The sequence below is a fragment of the Stomoxys calcitrans genome, chromosome 3 (genome assembly GCF_963082655.1).
Source record: "Stomoxys calcitrans chromosome 3, idStoCalc2.1, whole genome shotgun sequence".
Classification (NCBI taxonomy): domain Eukaryota; kingdom Metazoa; phylum Arthropoda; class Insecta; order Diptera; family Muscidae; genus Stomoxys; species Stomoxys calcitrans.
The window spans coordinates 44,540,539-44,562,664 of record NC_081554.1 but is presented as its reverse complement, the minus strand read 5'-3'; the positions used below and the strand labels follow the sequence as shown (position 1 = coordinate 44,562,664).

Here is a 22,126-nt window from a genome sequence, read left to right as displayed (position 1 = left end):
AGGTGATGCCAGGTGGTGAGTTTCCATCTAGCGGTAGGAAGTCAGCTGATGTGTTTGATGGCGCTGGTGGTAGTGCCAGTGCGTTTGTTGGTGGCGTTGCCAATAATGATAGGGCATCGACTCCGAGGAAGGCGGAGCGGGAGAGTAGGGTTCGTAGGAGGGCGTTTGCACCCTTGGAGAAGTAGGGAGTCACAGTCGGCGAGATGAAGGAGGTGACTGATGCCTTGGAGGAGATGATGCCAGGTGGTGAGTTGCCATCTGGCGGTAGGAAGTCAGCTGGGGCGTTAGATGGCGCTGGTGGTAGTGCCAATGTGTTTGTTGGTGGCGTTGCCAATAATGATAGGGCATCGATTCCGAGGAAGGCGGAGCGGGAGAGTAGTGTTAGTAGGCGGGTGTTTGCACCCTTGGTTGCTGGTGTGTTTGATGGCGCTGGTGGTAGTGCCAGTGGGTTTGTTGGTGGCATTGCCAATGATGTTAGGGCATCGATTCCGAGGAAGGCGGAGCGGGAGAGTAGGGTTCGTAGGAGGGTGTTTGCACCCTTGGAGAAGCAGGGAGTCACAGTCGGCGAGATGAAGGAGGTGACTGAAGCCTTGGTGGAGACGGTGTATGAGGCTGTAGTGAATGGCGCTGTGGCAAGGAGGTTGATCCAGTATGCTGGCCAATATGAGGAGCTCCTCATGCGCCTTATGCTGGATAATGACGCTTTAAAAGAAGTTTTCGGCATACGAAGCTATAATTGCTCGTGCCGCGGGCAAGAGGAAGGCGGTGACAACTTCCGCGTAGGTTGTCAAGAAGGTTGTAGAGGAGGTGGGACCCACACTTGGTGTGAGGGTTCACGGGGTCCGTCCGACTCGAGATGGCGGGGCGGTTATCCGCACCCCCTCGTTGGCTAAGAGGGCAGTGACAACTTCCGCGTAGGTTGTCAAGAAGGTGGCCGAGGAGGTGGGCCTCACACTTGATGTGAGGGTTCTCGAGGTCCGTCCGATACGAGATGGCGGGGCGGTTATCCGCACCCCCTCGTTGGCTAAGAGGGACCGCATTAAGGCGAACGAGAAGTTCGCGGAGTTGGAGTTGGAGGTAGAGGTCCGTGAGAAGCTGGGCCCAAAGGTGGTGGTGAGTGATGTGCATGCTGCCATAACTCCTGAAAAGTTCATGGCAGAATTGAACTTCCCCCACTTGAAGGAGAGGATGAGCGAGAATGTTTTTCGTCGGTAGGTGCAATTGGCTTCTGCGCCTTGGAAGCCTTAGGATAGCGCTGTTGGCGGATAAGTTGTGGAGGAGGGGACGTAAGTGAAGTGGTTCCGCTTCACCGACCGTATGCAGGATGCGGTCTTCGCATGCCACCGTTGCATGGATTTCGACCACAGGGTCTGGATCGACAGACATTACCTGATTGAAAGGTGATGTCTGTCGACGTTATGGATTGGGTGGACATGTGGCTTCGGCCTTTTCGAACCCCGTTCATTGTAGAAATTGTTTATTCAAGGGATTGCAGGCGGATCACATGATGATCTCCGCGGCCTGTCCGATCAATGAGGGTTTGGCGGCTAGGGCCAACGATGGGCCTCATCATGGGGATTAAATGTCATCAATTTAATTGCCAGCAGTCTAGAGCAGTGTCGCAGAAGTTAGGTAATGTCATGCTCTGCACTGGTTGCTGGGTGGCGCTGATACAGGAACCGTATGTAGTGGATGGTAGTGTTATAGGACTGCTGGAGGGGATGCGAGTCTTTACTGACCGCGGGGGCGACTCTGCGATAATTGTAAATGACAGCGACATCGACTATACGGTGGTAAGCTATAGCCAGTGGGGAGTCTGCATTTCTATAGAAAGGCGGTGTGGTAAGATGTTCTTGGTTAGCATCTATTGCTGGTTTAGGGCCTACTTGGAGCCCTATCCTAGGTATATGGATACTGTGCTACAACTTACGAGTAGCTATCCGCTCATCTTAGGTCTAGACGATAACGCAACCTCCCTGATGTGGTTCTCGAAAATAACCCAGCATTCATTTGGTCATGAGAATCGCCATCGTGGGCAGTTACTCAGCGAATGACGTCGCACAGTGGGAGAAAATCGAAAAAAAAGACTAGTTACAAAATATGCCGTGTGAGAACGGGTGGAGATATCTCTATGAAATTCGAAATAGTTAGAATGGAAAAACCCCTCGATTTCGGAACCATCTTTGCTCGAACCATCTTTGCCGAGGTGACCACATTTAGGGGCCTGCCAAAAGGCGCCCGGATAACCTAGGGTCTTCAAGTTCTGCACACAATCTCGTTTAATGCTTACCAGTTTAGGTGAAGAGTTTGTGATGAATGGGGCACAAGTGACTATAATCCAATTGAGATTATGGTCACTTCCAGGGATCAACGGAGATGTATTTAAGACACTGACGAGAGATAACCAGATTGGCAAGATAGACAAATGAATGAGCACGGTGTATGAGGTGCTCCTTGGTAGACGTCGAAAGGTTAAATCGCGTAAGGTCAAGTGGTGGACCCGTCCGCTCGAAACTATGCGGCCCAAAGTCAGGCGTCTGAGGAAGCGATTCCATAGAACCAGAAGTTCCAATGCTGAGGATCTTGTCTAACGCCTGGAGGTCACCTGGCATGGATGGTATGTCTGGACAATGTGTAAAAGCATCTGGGAGCCTATACCTGACCATGTCGAGTTAAACTTCAAACGATGTGTGGAAAAAGGCTATTTCCCTCGTAGCAGTGCATGAGTCGCAGTCCTTTTGAAACGCCCGATCGATTGAGGAGCAATCCAAAATCTAAACGGGGCATTAGTCGCCACCCCGTGCTTGCAAAAAAAGGGGGGCTACGAGGAGGGTACTTCTCCGTATCAGTTCGGCTTTCGGGAGGAAAAGAGCACTGTGGATGCCTGGATCGATGTGCAGAACTATGTGAGAGAGACGAGAGCCAAATATGCCCTTGGCATATGACGGGACATGGCTCCTTTAATGCAGTTTTGCATCTGAGGGACTTGTTCACGACTGATCTGTGCGACTGTGGGAGATCTGAGGACTGGAGGGATGTGTTGACGGAATGCCCGTATTTATTAGGAGACGGACAAGACTTACTGGAGGCGTGAATATACGCTAGTAATCTATGACGGAGTATTGCTGTACTGGAGCGACCGAGTGACTTAGTACTGCGCATGACATGGCCTGGCACCTGCCTTGCCCATGTTGATGTCGGGTGTTTACTCTTCGTTGAGGATGGCCGCGTTGATTGTTGAGTCCCATGTGGGAGCTGATATGTGTGGCGTAGCCCGTGAGGGCTGCCGTGTCCTGCTTGAGTTGGTGTACATCGTCGTGGTGTATATTGTTTTTGTGCATACTCATGTCTGCTGACTATAGATCGGCTTAGGGCGATTCTTTTTTCTAGGTGACCAGTCCGAAACTGTTTGGGGTTCAACTGGTTGTCTTTTTAAGTCTTTTAAAGCAACGCAGTCAGACCGCAGACTTTAGTCAGGTACTGCGGGTATCAGGAGCCCCTGGAACTTCGATTCCAATCTGTCAATGGAACGGCCTCAGTGGGAAGTAGCGTGGTGGCTGTGGTTTGGACCCAAATCGCGGGTAGAGCATAAGCTCGGCGTAGATCAGAAGGAGTTTGATACTCCGCTCATAACCAAGGAGATTAACACGTCCAAATACGTGGAATAAAATTGGTACAGATGTGTAGGTTACTACATGTGGGGGCTTTGAAAGACGCATTATATTCACCCTTGGGCCTTGGATGTTTGGGCCATGATGTCAGGCATCTGCATTTAACACGACATTCTTGTCTCTTCTTCAGTCTTTTCTGTAAATGTAGCAGACAGGTTCAAATCCTTTCTCAGTCAGCAACCGTTAGAGGTTGTTTATGATGATCATCCACAGGAGTGCCACTTTCCACTTTCTCCCTTATATTTATGTCATGGGACCAACAATTTATCCACCTGTTCCTTAGCATATGGTTTATCCAGTCTCTACGGACCGCATTCAACCGATACAGACCTAAGGATTGGATCAGTGTGTCGGTCCGCACATTGTTAAAAGCCTCCTCGATGTCAATGCATGTCACCAATGTGTACGTCTTGACATTGAAGGATTCTTTAATTTTATGCATAAACCCCGTGCAGGGCTGCCTGCACAACCATTGGTTCCCTAGTAAATATGCTTTTTGGCAGTGGGTGATGGTCTAATAGCCTGCTCCCTGTTCTTTTGTTTGCACTGAGTTTTCCTTTCTTCGGTAATGGTTCCATGGTCGGGTCCCTGTTTGTTAGGCTGCATTGCGTCTCCCATCCCTGCACTGACTGGTGTTCCAATATTAGGATCTTTGCCTATCCTAGTCTTCCGAATCTTGAGAGAGTCGGTGATGGTTCCATAGTAGGGACCCTGTTCGTTAGGCTCTATTGGGTCTTAAGACAAAAGTTCAATGAAATTTCTTTTAACGACAAAATTCCTTCTAACGACCAAATTTTAATGAATTTTCAAGTCTTGTGAAATTTTCGCTGGCATACACATTGTGACAAAAAACGATACTGTGGTTTTGCAAATCTGCCACAATATTTGCTGAGAATAGACGTAATTACAAAATTTAAGTGAAAGAGGAAGAAAACTATCCAAGCTATTGGTATACTTTGAGAAAATCAGAAAAAAAATCTGCAATGTTTACAAGTCACTCTTTAACTCCAAGCAAACCAAAAATTTTGCTAAGGATATGTTGATGCATTTCTTATGGCAACGAAAAATTCATTGTTTCGTTAGAGCTGCGAATTAGCCTTGAAAGCGAAATTTCAAAGAAATTTTTCTGTAGACAAAATATCAATAATTTTTTTTTTAACGACAAAATTTCAATGAAATTTTTTCTAACGACAAAATTTCAATGAAATTTTTTCTAACGACAAAATTTCAATGAAATTTTTTCTAACGACAAAATTTCAATGAAATTTTCTCTAAAGACAAAATTTCAATGAAATTTTCTCTAAAGACAAAATTTCAATGAAATTTTCTCTAAAGACAAAATTTTAAAGAAATTTTCTCTAATGACAAAATTTCAAAGAAATTTTCTCTAATGACAAAATTTCAATGAAATTTTCTCTAATGACAAAATTTCAATAAAATTTTCTCTCGTGACAAAATTTCAATAAAATTTTCTCTCGTGACAAAATTTCAATGAAATTTTCTCTAACGACAAAATTTCAATGAAACTTTCTCTAACGACAAAATTTCAATGAAATTTTCTCTAACGACAAAATTTCAATAAAATTTCTTCTAAAGACAAAATTTCAATAAAATTTCTTCTAACGACAAAATTTCAATGAAAATTTCTCTAATGATTGATTTGAATAATATTCAAAATTGGTTTAAAGCCTTAGCATTTTCTAGATAAAGATGTCTTACTTAGGTTAATGTTGTACAACTACAATAGAATGACTCACCTCAATTTCAGCAATTGTCTCGGTATGCTGCACCCCATCACTGACACGAACACGTAGCTTATAATTATCCTTTATCTCACGATCCAAGGTATCTTTCAGGCGTAGTTTTCCCGTATCGGGTTCCAGCAAAAACTTTCCATTATCACCACCCATTAGAGAAAATGTCAAAGAGCCCAAAGTGTCGGGATCCCAGGCACGTATGGTGGCAATCAAGTGACCAGCTGTCAAATCTTCACTAACATTGAATGACAGTGGTAAATCACGGAACACTGGTGGACTATCGTTTTTATCCAAAATCATAACTTTCAGCTGAAATACAACGACAAACAAAGAAAAAAAAGGAAACCAAATAAGTAAAAAAACAAAAATTTAAAAAGCAAAAAATTATAAATAAAACATAAAAATAAATTTTAATGGGTCTCAATAAACTTATTAAATAAAGCTTAAAAGCCCATGCAGGAGAGCGGGTAGAAATTGCTGAAAAGAAAAAAAATAACACAAAAACCAAGGAGGGAAAAAGGTTACATACAATATTTTCTTTTAATTCAATTATACGTAAAATGCTATCAACTGTAAAATCACACAACACAATCTCCAAGTGCCCATCCGCCCGTCAGTCTGTCTGTCCACCCGTTCGAATGCTTGGCTAGCTAGCTAGCTGGTTGGCTGGCTGTCTGTCTGTCCTCTTGCTGCCAGACAGTTGCAATCGAACGTTTTTCTGGTTGTGGCCAGGCATCAAAAGTGATGTTGTCCATCATGCCACCCAACACCAAAAACATAAAAACCACAATAACAATAACAACAACAAAACAGCAAGGAGAACGCCACACAATATGCGGTGGACGGTAGTATCGACAGCCACCACACTGTTGGTTGTAAAAAAAAAGCTCCATATGGGAAGTTACGACTACCATTGCCCATAGTAGTGCCGCAGAGTAGTAGTACCATAAAGGTAGACTTTGGTCAGTGGGTAAGTTCCCTCTGTCAGCTCCCAGCCAGCACCAAGTTATGGTACGCTTGTTTGTCCATCTGTTTTATAAGGGGCACGTACTGGCAGTAGCTGCGCATAGAGCGAAGGATGCTGCTGTCTTAACTGAGTGAGTGATACATCATCTTTGCTATGTTGTCGTTGTCATCATCATCATCATCGTCATTGCCATCGTTGGCAACCCCAAAAGCCTGATGAAAATAATGATGAGGACGACTGCGACTTTGACGGCAATGGGAATGGGGATGATGATGATGATGATGATCGTTCATCATCACCATCATTTAAGTTATTGCACATATCACAAGACTTGCGTTGAAAATTGTTATTGAAGTAATAATATAATTATAGCTTAAAAACTAAGGTGATGCTACCTGCAAACAACAACAGCACACAGCCAAAGAGCTGCAGTAAACACAGTGAGCATAGATCTTTAAAAGGAAATAACAACATTCATTTGAATTTCTACACAGACTCTCGTAGTAGGGGGATGCATCTGTGTATCGGCAAATGGAATCCTTAAATATTAATTTATGCATGTTGTTGAGCAAAAAAAAACACAAACCTAGTTCAGCATTTAAGACACAAATGTTATTATGTATCGACTCCATATTAGATGACTTATCATTGCTGCCAGTTAAAAAGTTGCTCACTTTTGGCATAGACATTAGTGGGGGAACATATAATTATATTAATTTAATTAAAATATTGTCTTAGATTAAAATATTTTGTCTTTAGAGAAAATTTCATGGAAAGTTTGTCTTTAGAGAAAATTTCATGGAAATTTTGTCTTTAGAGAAAATTTCATGGAAATTTTGCCTTTAGAGAAAATTTCATGGAAATTTTGTCTTTAGAGAAAATTTCATGGAAATTTTGTCTTTAGAGAAAATTTCATGGAAATTTTGTCTTTAGAGAAAATTTCATGGAAATTTTGTCTTTAGAGAAAATTTCATGGAAATTTTGTCTTTAGAGAAAATTTCATGGAAATTTTATCTTTAGAGAAAATTTCATCGAAATTTTGTCTTTAGAGAAAATTTCATGGAAATTTTGTCTTTAAAGAAAATCTCATGGAAATTTTGTCTTTAAAGAAAATCTCATGGAAATTTTGTCTTTTGAAAAAAGTCATTCCCCTAGACACTTGGTGCCGAATGTTGATGTCAGATTCATGGTTCTACTTCCAAATACCCTTCATTTGAGCTCCATTTTTCCATAGTCGGCAAACATGACCGATTTGAGGGATGGGGCGCCTACTCAGTGACATGGATTTAAAAATATATATCAGATTCGTGCTATACTCTAAAATACCTCTTATTTGAGCCTCATATTGCAATGGTCAGCAAATTCTTCCTATTTAGGTGGTGTTATGGGGGTGTGGTGGCCCCATAGACACTTTTCGCAAACATTGATATCAGATTCGTGCTTTACTTCCAAAGGCTTTTCATTTGAGTCCCATATTGCTATGGTCGTAAATTTGTCTTCTTTGGGGGATTTTATCGGGTATGGGCGGTCCCCCAAAGCACTTGGTCCCACATCTGGATGTCAGATTCGTATTCTACTCTCAAATGCAGTTTATTGAATCCCCATATTGCCATGGTCAGGTAAGTCCTGTTTGGCGGGTGGTTTGGGTAAGGGGTGGACCCCCAGAAACTTTGTCCCAAATTTGGATTTGTTTTGGGGAAGGGATGGACCTCCAGAAACTTTGTCCTAAATTTGGATATCAGATTCGTATTATACTCGCAAATACCTTTTATTTGAGTCCCATATTGCCATGGTCGGTAAATATGTCTGATTTAGGGGTGTTTTGGGGGTTGGGGTGGTCCCCCAAACACTTGGTCTGACAATTGGATATCAGATACATTTTCTAATCTTAAATACCTTTCATTTGAGTCCCATATTGTCGCGATTGGTGTATATATATATTTGGTAGGTTTTTGGGTGGGGCGCCCCCCTAGGTACCCCATCCGAAATTTGGATACCAAATTTTTGTATGTAGGTTACCACCCACCTCCGAGATCTGGCGTTTCTAAAAATTAGGGCAAGGGGAAGGTCCGCTCCCTCTTCAGATATCAAAAAATGTAGTACCCTATTTTAATCGCGGGATCATTATGCACCACCAGCGAACATTTCAAGAAAATCGGTTCAGCCATTTCTGAGTATATGAGGAACACATAAACAAACAAAAAAACCTATTGTACAAACAAACACAAATTGATTTTTATATATAAGAGAAGATTCCGGTGTTACTACAGAAGGAAGCCAACTATCTCTAGCCCTAGCTGGCCACAATTTTCACAGAGTGTCTAGCACTTGCATACACTCCGAAAGCCTGGCAGAAGCGAAGCTGCTCAAATACAAACAGCACGCCTATGTCAAGGGAAGATCGGTAGAGAATGCCATGCACGAGGTTGTGCATAAAATAAAAGAATCCTTCAATGTTAAGACGTACACATTTGCCGCATGCATTGGCATAGAGGGAGCTTTTAACAATGTGCGGAACGACACACTGATCCAATCCTTAGACCAGTACCGGGTGACCCGGTCCTTAAAGACTAGATAAACCATATGCTAAGGAATATGTGAATAAATAAAGAAATTGGCACAGGGCACGCTACAGGGGGCATTTTGTCGCCACTCCTATGGGTGACCACCACAAATTACACCTTACGGTTGTTGACTGGGGATGAATTTGAACCCCTCTACTACGCAGACGAACCCCTCTACCAGAGATGAGTGAGACAGCTACTGCGGCTATGACACTTAAGGCGATGGGAGAATGGATAGGTGCATGTCATACCATAGCGGTTTAGTGGAGGCGACGATAGGAAACCTGAAAGGAGTCGAAGAAAAGAAGCCACTGTGTTGTTTTTACTCCTGTAGGAGAATGTTTGGTAGGAACTGGGCAGTTAACCCCAAGATGGAGTCCCACCAATAGGTGGAGACTAGTATGGAAGAGGGCTATGTATGAAAAAAGTCGTGCGTGGGAGTTTGAGAAGTTCCAGAGACTGGCCTGCGGCGGCGTCACAGGAGCACAGAGATCTTCACCACAGGCAGGTCTGGAAGTGATGCTCAATATGCATCCCATTGAGGCATATATTCGAAATTGCGCCGCCAAGGTCGTGCTTAGGCTGAGAATGCTCGTTATGCTGAAGGAGGACGGGTGCGGCCACGGTACAATGCTGGATGCCATGGATGCTGAAGGTAGACTGAAAAGAATCTCCGACTACCTAGCACCGAGACAGAAATGAGTGGAGGACGAATGCTGTGTTTGAGGACGATGAGACCGCCATCTTCACTGATTGCTACTGAGAAGTTCCAGAGACTGGCCTGCGTCGGCGTCACAGAAGCACAGAGATCCTCACCACAGGCAGGTCTGGAAGCGATGCTCAATATGCAGCCCATTGAGGCCTATATTCGAAATTGCGCCGCCAAGGTCGTGCTTAGGCTGAGGGTGCTCGGCATGCTGAAGGAGAACGGGTGCAGCCCCGGCTGGATGCCATAGATGCTGAAGGTAGACTGAAAAGAATCTCCGACTACCTAGCACCGAGACAGAAATGAGTGGAGGACGAATGCTGTGTTTGAGGACAATGGGACCGCCATCTTCACTGATTGCTACAAGATGGAGTCAGGGGATCGGTAGAATGCGCCAGGAGGGGTACGTCTTTGCGGGACGAACCATTCATCTTGTCATTTGTCGAGCTTCTGAGCTTAGTAGATGAAATGGCCAGTGCGGGCTCGGTGGCGAGTTGGGACTCAGTAGATGGACGCCACACAGCTAGAGTTCTGGCAGGCCACGCCATCAACCGGAGGAGGACGAAGGACAAGATGGACTCAGGGGGCGTACGAATACGTCAGGATGCGATCCTCTTCGCAGGGCGAACCCACCATCCGTCTTGCAAACGTGTCACTTATCGAGCTTCTGAACTTAGTAGATGAAATGGCCAGTGCGGGTTCGGTGGCAATTTGGGACTCAGTAGATGGAAGCCACACAGCTAGGGTGCTCTGGCCTGCCATCAACCGGCGGAGAACGAATGAATTATTGAAGTTCGTTAAGAGGTCGCTGAACACCTTAACAGGGGTCATAACCGTACACTGTGCCGTAAGGACCAATTGCGGCGCGCATGGGACTACCGAACAATGAATTCTGCAGAAGTTGCCTTGATAAGGGTGAGGAGGAAACTGGGCAGCTCTTGTTCTGTTCATGCCTGTGTATGTAGGGGCGCAGGCTCTCGTTCTGGGTAGGCGGTTTTTTTTAGGGTATAGACAATCTTGCGAACATTCCTTTGGGAAGTCTCCTGAAATTCGGGGACGGGACCGGATGGTTTAGATGGGAGGAGCGATGAGTTCCGGCGAAGGCTCATACGTGCTTACGTGAGAGGGGAATGTTCACCACCCGCTATAATTTTCCATTCTTCCTTTCTTCTTCCTTCTTCCGAAGGTGTAAAGCTAGCCGCTTGAAATTTTGCATAAATACTTTTTATTAGTGTAGGTCGGTTGGAATTGTAAATGGGCCATATCGGTCCATGTTTTGATATAGCTGCCATATAAACCGATCTAGGGTCTTGACTTCTTGAGCCTCTAGAGGGCGCAATTCTTATCCGATTTGACTGAAATTTTGCACATAGTGTTTTAGTATCACTTTTAACTACTGTGCTAAGTATAGTGCAAATCGGTCCATAACCTGATATAGCTGCCATATAAACCGATCTGGGATCTTGACTTCTTGAGCCTCTAGAGAGCGCAATTCTTATCCGATTGGAATGAAATTTTGCACCATGTGATTTTTTATGATATCAAACAACTGTGCAATGGATGGTTCAAATTGGATGATAACCTGATATAGTTGCCATATAAACCGATCTTGGGTCTTGACTTCTTGAGCCTCTAGAGAGCGCAATTCTTATCCGATTGGAATGAAATTTTTCACCACGTGTTTTGTTATGCTATCCAACAACTGTGCCATGTATGGTTCAAATCGGTCCATAACCTGATATAGCTGCCATATAAACCGATCTTGGAGCTTGACTTCTTGAGCCTCTAGAGGCCGCAATTATTATCCGATTTGCCTGAAATTTTGTACGACGGATCCTCTCATGTCCATCAACATACGTGTTTATTATGGTCTGAATCGGTCTATAGCCCGATACAGCTCCCATATAAATCGATCTCTCTATTTTACTTCTTGAGCCCCCAAAGGACGCAATTCTTATTCGAATTGGCTGACATTTTACACAGGTCTCCAATTTAATTGTGGTCTAAACCGGATCATATCTTGATATCGCTCTAATAGCAGAGCAAATCTTTTCTTATATCATTTTTTTGCCTAAGAAGAGATGCCGGGAAAAGAAGTCGACAAATGGCTCCATGGTGGAGGGTATATAATATTCGGCCCGGCCGAACTTTGCCCGCTTTTACTTGTTTAGAGTCATTAGGTGTAGCATTAAAGTCAATGCATCCGGCCATAACCACAATGTTAAGACGCATAAGTGAAGCATTAAAGGAAATCAAATGGTGTTCTCTTTGTTATGATGCCCCAACAAGCCAACCTTTGAGTCCGGCTGAGTATTGAACAGCAGTTGGATTTTTGGAGCGCCTTCCATAGGTCTGACAGCTGCCGTATACAGGCAATGTATGACAAGTGGTGTGAGCCTTAATTTTTTCAGGTGTATAAGGCTAGAGTCCAGTTTTCGTCCTCTCCAAAATGTTGAATATGAAGTTAAATTTTGAATCCAGAATCCTTGGGCTTTCAGTTATTGCAACATTCTTCACTCCAAAGGAGACCGGTGACGTCATGGGTACTTTATATCTCCTCCTAAAAAGATCACTTTTACTCTTAGACAGGTTAACGGGGACTGCGCTGCCGCGCATAGAGCTTTGCAAAGGATGCTATGTTCCATTCTTCTTTAGTGCGCTGGAAACATGCGATGTGGACATTCCTCTTTAGATGTTTTCTCAGATGCTGCCATGGCGTAGCTTCTTAGTCTCACAAATATGGATTCGGGGAAGGATTCTTTGGTATGCGAGCGTGTGGCCACTGTAGCGCAGAGGTTAGCATGTCCGCTTATGAAGATGAACGCCCGGTTTCGAATTCTGGCGAGAACATCAGAAAAAAGTTTTCAGCGGTGGTTATCCCATACCTTTCGGTATGACAGCCATGTATAAACTTCTCCACAAAGAAGTATCGCATTGCGCCACGCCGTTTGGACTCGGCTTTAAAAAGAAAGACCATTGAGCATAAAGTTGAATCGGACTACACTCATTGATATGTGAGAAGTTTTTCTGTTGCTTTCGCCCCTGTTTGCAAATTTTGCATTTGCATGTGGGTATCTTCTATAGACCACCTTAGCGCAGGGGTTAGCATGTTCGCCTGTGACGCTGAACGCCCGGGTTCGAATCCTGGCGAAAGCAACAGAAAAACAATTTTCAACGGTAATTAACCCCTCCTAATGCTGGCCACATTTGTGAGGTACTAGGCCGTGTAAAAACTTCTCCCCAAAGAGGTGTCGCTCTGCGGCACGCCGTTCGGACTCGGCTATAAAAAGGAGGTCCCTTATCATTGAGCTAAAAACTTTAATTGGACTGTACTCATTGATATGTGAGAAGTTTGCCCCTGTTCCTTAACAGAATGTTCATGGGAAATTTAGTGGTAGAAGTAGTCGTAGCAGTTGTTTATACCAAATTTCATAGACATTACAAGTTTATTTTCCCACATTGTGGAATTTTTTATATGATCTCTGTCTCTCTGGTGTGATTAAAATAATTTGATGTAATAAGGAATTATTTAACATTTTGACTTAACCTGCAATAAAATTACTAGCACTACCAACAAAGACATTAAAATGACACCCGAAAATGTAAAAGTGAGCGAAATGACAGACTTGCTATCCAAAAAATAGAGATAAAAATCTGCTAAATTTTAAAAAAATAATCAAAAAAAAGAAAAAAATCAACTGCAATTCCTATTGCGATAAAAAAAAAAAAAAAAACAAAACGCTAACATGGCACGAAGCGACACGGCACAGTTTAATAAGCAACAAATTCAACTACAACTAGAGGGGACTGTCTGCTTTGGTGAACATTTTTTTTTCCAAAGAAAAATAAGAAAAACAAATTTTATTTTCTTAGCACTGTTTACCTACCAAATGAACGTCAGGCAAATCTAATAAAAACCTTGAAGTCAATCTATGCTTATAACGATTTTAATCTATGTGCTAAATATTTAGCAGTGTTTTTTATTTGAATGCTAAGGGGGCCTTTGACGGTTGTAAACATGATTTGCCAGAGCAGAGGTGTTCGTTCAACAAACGAACGCCTAAGGAAAACTAAGGAGCATACATCATTCAATGCTGGACGAGTGCAGAAGAAAAAACGGAGAGACGCCAAGTCAGTCGTATGTCTGTCCATAAAATTGGCTGTTTAGCGAAAAGTCCGTCCTCTGCTGTCAGTTTGTCAATCTGCCCCTTGTTGTCTATGCAGCATCTATGAAAATTATTTTTTCTCTAAGCCTTGGCAACATTATGAGAAAAAAAAACCAATAAAAAAAAAACGTATTTGGTGACATTTTGACAATCGAGTGTTATGTCAATCAAGTTGCGGTGGTTTTTCCTCCGGCCTGTCTGTCTCCCGATCTGCCGCCAGTTTTGCGGTGTGTTTTTCTAAATTACTTTATCATTCATTAAATGTTATTTGAATAATTTTTTGTGTCTTTAACTTTTGTTTTTCTTTGTTTTTCTTGGGTTGTTGGAACGGCATTTTTTTAATCTCATAGATACTTATCGGAAATTACCAACCAATTTCCAGCTTGTTTTGTGATATGCAAAAAAAGATAAGTTTTCATTATTTCATTCATCATTACTGGGAGGAGGAAGAGTTGCAAAGTTAATTTTGTTTATAGCGCTTAGCATTAAGAAAGCTAGACGTAGATGTAATTAAGGCAATCACATTAAAAAGTTTGATTAGGTACGCACAATGACTGGTAAGGAAACACTTAAACAAATTGTGGTTACACTTTCCTCGTGAAACTTTCCAGCACATGGTGCTGGAAGAGGAGGTCACTGATTTGAATTGGTCGGGGATTTTTAAATGGAATTTGGTTCTGGGTCAAGAATACTTTGACTCTTTAAAATCTTCAGGATCTGATAATGGTATGGCTTCCAGGCTTAGGAATATACCTTCTACCTGCATCAGCAATTCATATATACCTGTGAAATGAAGGGCAAAAGTAAAGGACTTTAGTCCTATTACTATATATCATCCTTCAGGCTAAAGATTCCTGAAAGTTTTAAAAGGTACATATTTTAAGGTGACCATCCTAGAAACCGGCGATATTAACAACCGCTCCAATATAGCAAGAACAATTCCATAGAAGGTACATATTTTAAGGTGACCATCCTAGAAACCGCCTATATTAACAACCGCTCCAATATAGCAAGAACAAGCCCATAGAAACTCTACCTGCATCAGCAAATTCATTTATACCTGTGAAATGGAGGGCAAAAGAAAAGGAATTTCGTCCTGTTGATTATCATTCTTCAGGCTAAAGATTCCTGAAAGTTTAATAGCTACATATTTTAAGGTGACGGTCCTAGAGACCGCCTATATCAACAACCGCTTCAATTTAGCAAGGACAGCCTTTTATGACCCAATCGGCCACATATGTGTATTTTTAGATTCTCTCGCTGGCAAGCAAACTAGAATGGTAGCATTTATTAACATTAAGTGCTGCTGAAGGAGCTGAAAACTCTACTCATCAATACTGCAAGGCAAATTTGCCCATCAACATTCCACTAAGGAACTGGGGCAAACTTCTCATATACCACTGAGTACTGTCCTATTTAAATTTTAAGCTCAATGATAAGGGGGCTCCTTTTTATCAAACGGCGCACAGTGGAAGAATACCGAAAAAAACGAGTAAAAAACAAATAAAAGCCTGCTAAGTTCGGCCGGGCCGAATCTTATATACCCCCCACCATGGATCGCATTTTTCGAGTTCTTTTCCCGGGATCTCTTCTTAGGCAAAAAAGGATATAAGAAAAAATTTGCTCTGCTATTAGAGCGATATCAAGATATGGTCCGGTTTGGACCACAATTAAATTATATGTTGGAGACCTCTGTAAAATGTCAGCCAATTCGAATAAGAATTGCGCCCTTTGGGGGCTCAAGAAGTAAAATAGAGAGATCGATTTATATGGGAGCTGTATCGGGCTATAGACCGATTCAGACCATAATAAACACGTATGTTGATGGTCATGAGAGGATACGTCTTACAAAATTTCAGTCAAATCGGATAATAATTTGCGACCTCTAGAGGCTCAAGAAGTCAAGATCCCATATCGGTTTATATGGCAGCTGTATCGGGTTATGAACCGATTTGAACCTTATTTGACACAGTTATTGAAAGTAAGAATAAAATACGTCATGCTAAATTTCAGCCAAATCGGATAGGAATTGCGCCCTCTAGAGGCTCAAGAAATCAAGTCCCCAGATCTGTTTATATGACAGCTATATCAGGTTATGGACCGATGTGAACCATACTTGGCACAGTTGTTGGATATCATAATAAAATACTTCGTGCAAAAATTCATTAAAATTGGATAACAATTGCTCCCTCTAGAGGCTCAAGAAGTCAAGACCCAAGATCGGATTATATGACAGCTATATCAGGTTATGGACCGATTTGAACCAAACTAGGCACAGTTGTTGGATGTCATAACAAAACACGTTGTGCAAAATTTCATTCCAATCGGATAAGAATTGCGCACTCTAGAGGCTCAAGAAGTCAAGACCCAAGATCGGTTTATATGGCAGCTGTATCAGGTTATGGACCGATTTGAAGCATACCAGGCACAGTTGTTGGATATCATAACAAAACACATCGTGCAAAATTTCATTCCAATCGGATAAGAATTGCGCACTCTAGAGGCTCAAGAAGTCAAGACCCAAAATCGGTTTATATGGCAGCTATATCAAAACGTGGACCGATATGGTCCATTTACAATACCAACCGAACTACACTTATAAGAAGTATTTGTGCAATATTTCAAGCGGCTAGCTTTACCCCTTCGGAAGTTAGCGTGCTTTCGCCAGACAGACGGACGGACGGACATGGCTAGATCAACATAAAATGTCGCGACGATCAAGAATATATATACTTTATGGGGTCCCAGACGAATATTTCGAGTAGTTACAAACAGTAACTATACCCCCCCATCTTATGGTGGAGGGTATAAAAACAGAGCCCTGGGGTACACCTGCGGTCAATTTGTGCTTATTGGGTGAGAACCCATCTATTATAACGACTCGAATAGTGCGATCTCTGAGAAAGCTCGAAACAAATCGAACGAAGCCATTACCGACACCAAATGCGACAAGTTTTGATAGTAGTGCACCATGCCAGACTCTATCAAATGCCTTGGATATATCCAGAGCCACAACCTTACTCTCACCAAACTGGTGGATTGAGCGACTCCAATGTTCCGCCAGAAGTGCCATGAGGTCACCCGTAGAGCGATTTCTGCGGAACCCATACTGTTGGTCGCTAAGAAGGTCATTACCATAACCCGCCTGTTGTCCTCAATCTCTCGAAGACTCGGCCTATGGTCGAATGAGTATAAATGACAAAGATTACTGTCATCCGCAAATGAGTAGATCGGATTCTATGTCTGACCCAACAGATCGTTGATGAAAATTAGAAAAAGAGAAGGAGAAAGAACAGAGCCCTGGGGTACACCTGTGGTCAATTTGTGCTCATTGGATGAGAACCCATCTATAACGACTCGAATAGTGCGATCTCTGAGAAAGCTCGAAATAAATCGAACGAAGCCATTACCGACACCAAATGCGACAAGCTTTGAGAGTAGTGCACAGTGCCAGACCCTATCAAATGCCTTGGAGATATCCAGAGCCAGAACCTTACTCTCACCAAACTGGTGGATTGAGCGACTCCAACGTTCCGACAGAAGTGTCATGAGGTTGCCCGTAGAGCGATTTATGTGGAACCCATACTGTTGGTAAATACCTCACAAGATGGTGATTAACCACGCTCTCCATGCCCTTGCAGAGAGCGGAGTATATCTCAATTTGCCGATTATTCGCAGGATTGTTTGCCTTACCCTTCTTGGGTATTGGCTGAACGTTAGCAACCTTCCAACGCGCCGGGAAGACTCCCGCATGGTAGGCAAGGTTGAAAAGGTTGCGGAAGGCAAGATTGAAAGGTCCTTGCATTATAATATGGATTGAATGGGCCTTAGTCCAAAAACGGCCCAACGGGCTCTGCTGGTGGCCAAATGGGACTCAAATTTAAGGTATTTAAATTTGATCCCCTCTACAGGGAATATGTAGCCTATTGATAGCAATCTGGTGCAGATCATCTGGGTCTCCAATGAAACGGCTTTACGAGTTGAGAACGGCATTGGAACATGGAACTTAATCCTGTTATTCTTTTCTATCCCCAAATGGACATGTTTTCCGTAAAATACCTAAAAGAAGGACAAGTATGTAGACACGGAAGAACTTAAAAAGATCCGGAAGTCGATTCCACATACGAACGGTTCGGGCGAAATAAGAATTCTCTCTATGATGCATTGTGCGGTCAGCTGGCCCCAATCAATTACAAACGGGTGTGAGTTCCTGGAATGTCTAGTATCCCTGACATACATCCTTACATCAGGAATAAGAAGACTAATATCAGACGAACACACACCATAAAAGTACCGATAGAACAGCGCCAAACAACCCACATTGCGACGATGATGAAGGGAGGCAATAGAGTTATATAAGACCCGTTGACATTTTTGCTGAGTAGGGTTATGTTCGGAACATCTTTGAATATAGCTGTTAACCGATCTGCCCATAAAAGGCACATTTACTAGCCTGTTTAGATGCAAGTTGGAATAGTCAAATGCCTTAGACTTCCCGACATACATATGTGGTAATTATGGTTTAGGTCGAAACAATAGACTCCAATTTTACCCAATGAGACCGTAACCTAACCTAAAATACTTTTCTTGTTTCTAATTTCAGGTAAAAAAGTCGAAATACAGTCATCTTGATTAAAATACAATATGTTTGGTTCTTATGCATAAATGAAGCACGAACGATGTATGTGTCTTAAGTCTTTTGTTTGAAAATTTGCAATAGTTCAAAAAGCTACAAACAGAGTGACCACATCATTATAACTTCCATTTCATTCCAATTAAAGGTAATTAACGCATGTTCTTTTGCAATCCTCAATTTGTTTGAAAATTTGAAAAACCAGATGGAAATATGCAAACTATGTGCAGCTTAATGAATATTTTGTCAGATTAGAAAAAAAAGAAAAAATATAAATAGACAGATAATGCCAACATGCCAAAATACTAAGGAATTCATGCCGACTTTGGGCTCCATCAAAATTTCCACAAGTGTATGCGTGTATATGGTTTACTGGCTACATCTGCACAAGTCCGTAATCAAATGCATATATTTTTCTACTTAGCTGCAGACAGTTGCTCAAGCAAATGGTATTAAGTCAAGGGCGTAGGAGAAAGGGGTGTTAATAGAAGGCTTCCAAATGCAAATGAAGACTTATTCATTCACACGTAAAATAAGATATCAAATACAAATTGCAAATTTTGCCCATGAACATTCCACTAAGGAAAAGGGGCAAACTTCTCACATATCAATGAGTGCAGTCCGATTCAAGTTTAAGCTCACTGATAAGGGACCTCCTTTTTATAGCCGAGCCCAAACGGCGTGCCGCAGTGCGACACCTCTTTGGAGAGATGTTTTACATGGCATATTATCTCACAAATGTTGCCAGCATTAGGAGGGGAAAACAACCGCTGTAAATTTTTTCGGATGGTCTCGCCAGGATTCGAACCCATGCGTTCAGCGTCATAGGCGGACATGCTAACCTCTACGCTACGGTGGCCTCCAAATAAGATATCTCTTTATATAAAAAGGAACAATATCAATAGGAATGATCTGAAATTCTTGGAGGCCACCATAACGCAGTGGTAAGCATGTCCATCAATGACGCTGAACGGGATTCAAAACCCAACAGAAAAAATTTCCAATTTACCTTTCTTAAGCTGGTGACAAGTTGGTGAGGCACTATGCCAACTAAAAATTTCTCCCCTAAAAAGGTGTTCTCCTGCGGCACGCCGTTCGGATCCGGCTATAAAAGGGCGGTCCCTCATCTTTCCACACTTCAATTGAAGAAGAAGCTCCAGCAAAGAAGTCTTAAGAAAGCGACCATAATAACAAAGGAGACCAAAACTCCGGAGTAAACCTGGAGACATGATATTTCAGACTCCGGCTAACCACAAATCTACAGCCAAATTCATGCCTCGTTTTATGGCAGCTATAATATAGAGCTTCGCATAGTGGGAGAAAATCGAACAAAAATTAGTCAACATATGCCGTATAAGAACTGGTAGAGATATCTCTTTGAAATTTGAAATGGTTAGAACTAAGGTGTTATCGAGATCGTGCGCAAAATTTCAAATTCAAAAAATTCTAAGAAAAAAAAAACGACCAAAAATATATCCTAGTAATTTATATTGAATTTTGCAGATAAAAGTATTCTTAAAAAAACCAAAAATAAATTCTGCCCGAATTTTTTTTTCCAAAAATCCCCAGAATACCACTTTCGGCCAAAGATGGCTTCAAAGTCGGCATTTTTTAGTAACTTTTCTGTGGAGGCTACAAATAGGTGCAAAAAATTTTTGGCTTTGAGGACATTTGGAGTAAAAAACAAGTAAAAAGGAGTTAAGTTCGGCCGGACCGAACTTTGGATACCCACCATATATATATGTAAACCACCCACCATATATATATGTGAACCGGGTATATATGTAAAAGCACCTTTCGTCATAATCCGTTGAAAAATGCATAATTTTTGCCCTCATAGCAGCTATACGAAATATGGTCCGAATTGGACCAAATTCGACACGGATATTGAGTGGTCTAATAAGTACAAGTCAATGTTTTGTAGAACAACTATTGGTCTTTTTGCTAGCCATATCCAAATATAGATCGATCTGAAGCATACACGATACGGATGTCGAAAAGCCTAACCTAAGTCACTGTGTCAAATTTCAGCGAAATCGGATTACAAATGTGGCTATTATGGCACCAAGACTTTAAAACGTGAGATAGGTCTATATGGCAGATATATGCAAATCTGAATCGATCTGAGCCAAATTGAAGAGGGATGTCGAAAGGCCTAACGCAAGACACTGTTTCAAATTTTGGCGAAATCGGACAATACAAAACGTCTTTTATGGGCGCAAGACCTTAAATCAAGAGGTCGGTCTATATGGCAGCTATATCCAAATCTGAATCGATCTGGGCCAAATTGCAGAACAATGTCGGGGGGCCTAACCCAACTCACTGTCCCAAATTTCGGCGACATCGGACAATAAAAGCGCCTTTTATGCGCCCAAAAACTTAAATTGAGAGATAGGTGTATGTGGCAGATATATCTAAATCTGAACTGATCTGAGCCAAATTGAAGAGAAATATCGTAGAGCCTAACACAACTCACTATGCGAAATTTCGGCAAGATCGTACAATAAATGCGCCTTTTATGGGCGCAAGACCTTAAATCAAGAGGTCGGACTATATGGCAGCTATATCCAAATCTGAATCGATCTGGGCCAAATTGCAGAACAATGTCGGGGGGCCTAACCCAACTCACTATCCCAAATTTCGGCTAAATCAGACAATAAATGTGCCTTTTATGGGCCCAAAAACTTGAATTGAGAGATAGGTGTATGTGGCAGCTATATGTAAATCTGAACCGATCTAAGCCAAATTGAAGAGGGATATCGTAGAGCCTAACACAACTCACTGTCCCAAATTTTGGTGAAATCGGACAATAAATTCGCCTTTAATGGGCGCAAGACCTTAAATCAAGAGGTCGGTCTATATGACAGCTATATCCAAATCTGGACCGATCTGAGCCAAATTGAAGAGGGATGTCGAAAGGCCTAATGCAACTCACTGTCCTAAATTTCGGCGACATCGGACAATAAATGCGCTTTTTATGGGCCCAAAAACTTAAATGAAAAGAACGGTGTATGTGGCAGCTATATTCAAATCTGAACCGATCTGAGCCACATTGAAGAGAAATGTCGAAAGGCCTAATGCAACTCACTGTCCCAAATTTCGACTAAATCAGACAATAAATGCGCCTTTTATGGGGCCAAGACTTTGAATCAAGATATCGGTCTATATGGCAGCTATATCCACATCTGCAGCGATTTGGGCCAAGTTGAAGAAGAATGTCGAAGAGCGCAACACAAGTAATTTTCCCAAATTTCGGCGAAATTGGACAATGAATGCGCCTTTTATGGCCCTAAAACCTAATTTCGTCATTCTGTTTGTAACTCCTCGAAATATTCGTCTAAGACCCCATAAAGTAAATATATTCTGGATCGTCATGATATTTTAAGTCGATCTAGCCATGTCCGTCCGTCTGTGCGTCCGTCCGTCTGTCCGTCCGTCTGTCCGTCCGTCTGTCCGTCCGTCTGTCTGTCTGTCCGTCCGTCTCTCCGTCCGTCTGTCTGTCCGTCCGTCTGTCCGTCCGTCTGTCCGTCCGTCTGTCCGTCTGTCCGTCCGTCTGTCCATCCGTCTGTCATCTGTCTGTCATCTGTCTGTCCATCCGTCTGTCCGTCCGTCCGTCGGTCCGTCCATCTGTCCGTCCGTCCATCTGTCCGTCCGTTTGTCCG

At 42.5% G+C, this 22,126-nt stretch overlaps 1 protein-coding gene across 1 annotated transcript in view; it reads right to left on the bottom strand.

Moving 5' to 3' along the window:
* LOC106090770 (cadherin-related tumor suppressor) overlaps window positions 1-6,207 on the bottom strand; it is a 101,552-nt gene extending 95,345 nt beyond the window's left edge. Inside the window, exons 1-2 of the mRNA XM_059365441.1 lie at window positions 6,133-6,207; window positions 5,429-5,737 (exon numbers count right to left, since the gene is read on the bottom strand). Coding sequence (XP_059221424.1) covers window positions 5,429-5,737; window positions 6,133-6,207 — 384 coding nt within the window. The remainder of the gene's footprint in view (window positions 1-5,428; window positions 5,738-6,132) is intronic.
* Window positions 6,208-22,126: the final 15,919 nt, after the last annotated feature.